The sequence below is a fragment of the Montipora capricornis genome, chromosome 5, assembly GCF_036669925.1.
Source record: "Montipora capricornis isolate CH-2021 chromosome 5, ASM3666992v2, whole genome shotgun sequence".
NCBI lineage: Eukaryota > Metazoa > Cnidaria > Anthozoa > Scleractinia > Acroporidae > Montipora > Montipora capricornis.
Genome location: NC_090887.1, coordinates 21,415,091 through 21,420,090, shown reverse-complemented (window position 1 = coordinate 21,420,090; position 5,000 = coordinate 21,415,091). Strand labels below are relative to the sequence as shown.

Genomic DNA, 5,000 nt, shown 5'->3' with positions numbered 1-5,000 from the left:
CCCCAACAAGTTGAAACCATGAAACAAAAGGTCACGCTAATCCTGGATTAAGTTAATCGGATTTCGAGCAACCGGGCCCAGACCACTGCGTGTATGGCAAACGCTTCGCAATATCACTGCTCACAGTATTGCCTAACTTGCGATTTTCAGGACCCAGTGTTGAATGTAAGGTTAAAGTTCTGCAGCATACCACCTCATCTGAAGTCCTTGCTCAAGTTACCGACAGACAGACACCTGTTACAGCAACTGGAGCAGTGTGTTCGGAAATTACTCAGCTCTGAAAAGGAGCCCGATGTCTGTGCAGCTGTCAGGGAGGTGAGTAGAACCACTCTTAGACTATTGAACCAGCCAGGAGTCACATCATAATTAAGCGAAGTATGTGTAATCCTGAGTAAGACAGGCGCAGCTAGGTTTGTGCGCGGCCATCTGAGCGGAGGTTGCCAGTTCGATCCCCGGCTCGTTCCATTCAATCGACGTCTGTTTCGACTTTCCTCTGATCCAACTGCGAAAAAACTTCTCTTAAAAACATTTTAAAATACACGGTTAAAATGCACGACGAGCGCTTACCATTTTGAATGGAATTTTCGGTAATTCCGGAGAGAACTCCAATGGAACGGTTCGTCTCGGTGGAATGTTTTCGGAAAAAAGGTAGTACTTTTCGAGGTTTTCCCTTTTTCTCGCTTTGACCGGAATGCCCGGAAATTTCTGTACCATTTGTCCACAATTACAAGTGCCAGAGAAAATACACCGTTTCATTTGTTTTTCAACCGGAGCAACCCGTTTTTTCTGGCAAATGATACAGCACATTCCCATTTTCTTGTTTTAAGTACAGAACATGCAGTACCATTTGTCGAAACATTCTCACCGAAAGTTTCATTCAATTGGTAAGCGCTCGACGTTTCGACGTTCTCGAACGTCATTATCAAGTGATAAAAAGACAGTGTGGATATGCTATAAATACAAAAAAAAACAGTGCTTCATTAAGAAAAAAGGCAACAAAAAATATGCTACAAGACAAACAACCTCGCACCGGTGGCTCAGTTGGTTGAGCACCGGGCTGTCACGCGGGAGGTCGTGAGTTCAACTCCGGCCGGACCAACACTCAGGGTCTTTAAATAACTGAGGAGAAAGTGCTGCCTTTGTAATTACATCTGCAAATGGTTAGACTTTCTATTCTTCTCGAATAAGGACGATAAGCCGGAGGTCCCGTCTCACAACCCTTCAATGTTCACAATCCTGTGGGACGTAAAAGACCCGCACACTTGTCGTAAAGAGTAGGGCATGTAGTTCCCGGTGTTGTGGTCTGTCTTCTGTGGTGTATCCTGGTGGTTAACCTTGCAGGGGACCTATGTCCTATTGTTAACTCAACCATGTATGTATTCATACTCAATCATTAAATAAATAAAAGAGTTTAGCACTGATGGAGTCACTCTGAGTGTTAAGCCTAGATCTCAGTTCTTTGATAAATAGCATTTCCGTGTAGACTTAAATACCCGTGAAACGGAGCCGCTTTGACGGAAGAAGTGTGTGGGTCACTGTCACGTGTTACCCTCGTAAAATAAGGACCTTTATCTTTTAAAGGACTTTTTAGGATGACATTGACTGACATTTTTCAACAATCTTAGTGGAAGTCATCTTCAAAGTCAAGCCGGTATAAACAATCCCGTCGTAGATCACCACTCTGGGTTGCGCGAGCGCTAACCGTTGGTTAAGAGGTATCAAAACCTATGGGTTTCCATGGTATTTAACGCTGCTTAGCGCTAACCATGCTTCGAGTAAGCGACCCCTGATCGTTTGTCGTTACAGAAGTCACTTGAACTCTGAAGGTGACCTCCGCTAAGATTGTCGAAACATCAGTCATTGTCATCTTTAAAAAAACCTTCCCAGGACTACATTCCCTTGGACAATCGTATTTCACTTAATTATGATATTGAATAGTCCACTGTAAGTGGCTTCGCGATTACTTTTCAAGACTATATTCGTCGACTCAAACTTTAAAAATTCTTTCACTGCAGAGAACATACCACCACAGCAAGTAATTACCCTTAATCTTTGAAGTTGTCACTTTAAACTCGCTGGCAAAATTACAGGGACGTTCTTTTTTCCAAGTACTCCTGAGTGAAATTTGATTACAAAAATCAGCGATATTACACGACGTTTGGAAGTCATCTTGACTTTATTTTCAAGATGACTTCGAAACGTCGTGTAATATCGCTGGTTTTTGTAATCAAACGTATTTCAAAAAGTAAACAATACTTAAGTAAACAATTTGTACTCCTGTGTTGTCTTTGATAAATCTCTTCGTTCATTAACCAGGTTGTAAATTCTCCTTTCAAATATTACGATGATGCAATTTGACGTCTCTCTCCTGGCAATATGAAGACCAAATGCCAAACTGACTTCTTTTGCTTTTTAGGCTTTCATGAAGTTAGACAAAACAAGATACGAGGAAGATGAAATGGACCAACAGAAGGAAGAAGAAGAAAGGCTATTAATTGTCATGGTAACCAACTAAACCATTTGTTGGCCATTTCCGAGTTCATGCCTGCCTCATCTTGAAAGCGAGTCAAACTGCGACGTTTTTCTTATGAAAGTTAGTTTTCATTCATACGAAAAGTAGAACTAATTACTTCATCACAAACACTTCGCACTTAAACTTGCTTTCAAGAGGAGGTAGACATGAACTCGGAAATAGCCTATTGAAGACGCAAATGCAGTCGGGAAAAGTGTAGATTTGGGACGTTTTGTGGTTGTTTAGTAAAATTCCAACTTGAGTTCATGTGACTGTCGGTTGTGATTTGAACCAGAACGGTCTGTTAAACTTGATGCAGCTGAGTGTGTTGGGTCTAACGGCGAAGTGGTGACATCGCTGGCCTAACACCAGTATAGGGTCTTACACCAGTAACACCATAAGTAGGGCCAACGCTCATATGGTTTCCATGGGTAGAAAATAGCACTTCACATCACCCTCTCATAGTTAATTCTGTTGAAATATAAGTGCTACACGGCTAACGTTTGCATATAAACGTAACCCCTTGTACTTGTCCGTATTCATTGCCGTGAATTTGGCATCTTCAATTCTCACGAGCTTTTCCGGTCTGACCTTGTAGATCAGTCGGTAGAGCAGCGGTGATCTAAGCCCGAAGGTCGTGGGTTCAATTCCCACCCTGGTCAAAGCTTTTCTCTGTCCTTGAGTTGGCCCATTTTCATTATTAGAGCTAACGCTCACATGGTTTACATGGTTAGAAAATAGCACTTCACATCACCCTCTCATAGTTAATTCTGTTAACACCAGTTTATAGCTCGGTTCCCGGACTCGGCGTCGTATTGGGTTGAGTTTTGTACTTCTGTTTTCTGCTCGGTTGGGCCTTTCTCCAAATACTCAAGTTTTCCAAATCTGCGCGTTCAGCGAAGCTCCTCTGGACTTTTTGCTATTTTTGCTTACGTGGCCTCACACACATAAACCTTTTTGGACATTTACTGGAGAGAGTAAGTCAGGAAAGCAACACCGGAAACTCCGAGTTCTTCTCGTCGGAATGGTGTGTGGGTTCTTCAATAATGTCCCACTGAATTTTGTGATCAAGGGTTGTTTGACTGTGCTTACAACCCTATCCGAGAAGACTTGAAAGTTTAACTTTTTCGTTGTAAAACTCATTAATTATTCATACGTTCGATAACCAATAAACGATGGTTAAATTCGTCACGTGCTTGAGTTTTGAGCCAATGAAAACACAGATGAAAACCACGCGTGGTTTTCAACTGTTTTCTCATTGGACATCAAGATTTATGCATAAAAACAAAACAAATCAAACACAAGACCAATAGCTCTCTCCCACAGTTTCATCTAATTGCCTTCGAATGCCACAGATAATTCGAGAAAGGATCCTTGCTGGATACATCTCCCCCTGACTATTCGCATTCTCCTGGACAAATTTACTCAGCCTGTAGTAGTTTCACGTGTTGGCACCCATATTGCCAAATCTGTACACAACAGCGCCACCCGGATCAAACTTAACTTTTTATCTGCCATTCGCGAAAATTTTAATCAAAAAACAATCAAAGCACTCCTCCTTCGGCGTCGTGCTTTCATCTTTTTCTCGGTGTTTGGAACCCTAGTCTCGTTCGCAGCCGCTCGGGCCGGAGTCACGGGGAGCGTTGCGTGACTCCGGCCCGAGCGGCTGCGAAGGAGACTATTGGAACCCCTGATGAAACACTCGCACTAGTTTAATACATTACTTCTCAAACTCATTAATAATTCATGAGCTCAAAAGCCTTTCAAATTTGGATAAATTCGTCACGTGCATGACTTTTGAAACCCAATGAAAACCTAGATGAAAACGACACGTGTTTTGGATATCGTTACCAAACCACACGTTTCCATCTGATTCCTCATTTGATATGAAGATTTACGCATCAAAACAAGAGAAATTAAACCAAAGAACAGCGTTTTTAATAACTCTTTTTCCACTGTTTACATCACAATTCAAAATTGTTTGAGAAGCCATATCAAAAACTCGTGCTCCGTGTTTTATCATAGGTTCCAAACACCTCGAAGCAATAAAAGCATTTGGCCTAGTTTCTCGGTGTTTGGAAGCTATGATGAAACACTCACACTCGTTGTTGATATATTACTTATTAGAGTTGAGTTAATTTGTTGGCTTCCCTAACAATCATTTCAGCACAAGACACCAATCCTTTGTTATCGTTGCTATCAGAGCTGCATGACCACCACGGCAAGTGTTTCCCATATAGTAGTTTCCGACGGTTCCGTCCGATGAAGGAGATAACCCAACAAGACGTCCTAAAAATGTCATAGATTTCCCCATATTTGAGCTATAAAATTACAGTTTCTCTAATTTGTGTTTAGGAGGAAAAAGACAAAGAAGAACTTGCTGGTGCAAACAAAATGCCTGATTCAAAAAAGAAAGGAACCAAAGAGGACAAGCCGGTTAAAAAAGGTGAAACTTAATTCTGAAGTTAAAGGAATTATACAGCTTATA

At 41.5% G+C, this 5,000-nt stretch overlaps 1 protein-coding gene across 1 annotated transcript in view; it reads left to right on the top strand.

The window, feature by feature from the left end:
• The window catches only part of LOC138049932 (serine/threonine-protein phosphatase 4 regulatory subunit 4-like), a 29,045-nt gene that overhangs the window by 19,397 nt on the left and 4,648 nt on the right, over positions 1–5,000 (top strand). Inside the window, exons 18-20 of the mRNA XM_068896411.1 lie at positions 151–315; positions 2,417–2,503; positions 4,868–4,958. Of these exons, the coding sequence (XP_068752512.1) occupies positions 151–315; positions 2,417–2,503; positions 4,868–4,958 (343 nt within the window). The remainder of the gene's footprint in view (positions 1–150; positions 316–2,416; positions 2,504–4,867; positions 4,959–5,000) is intronic.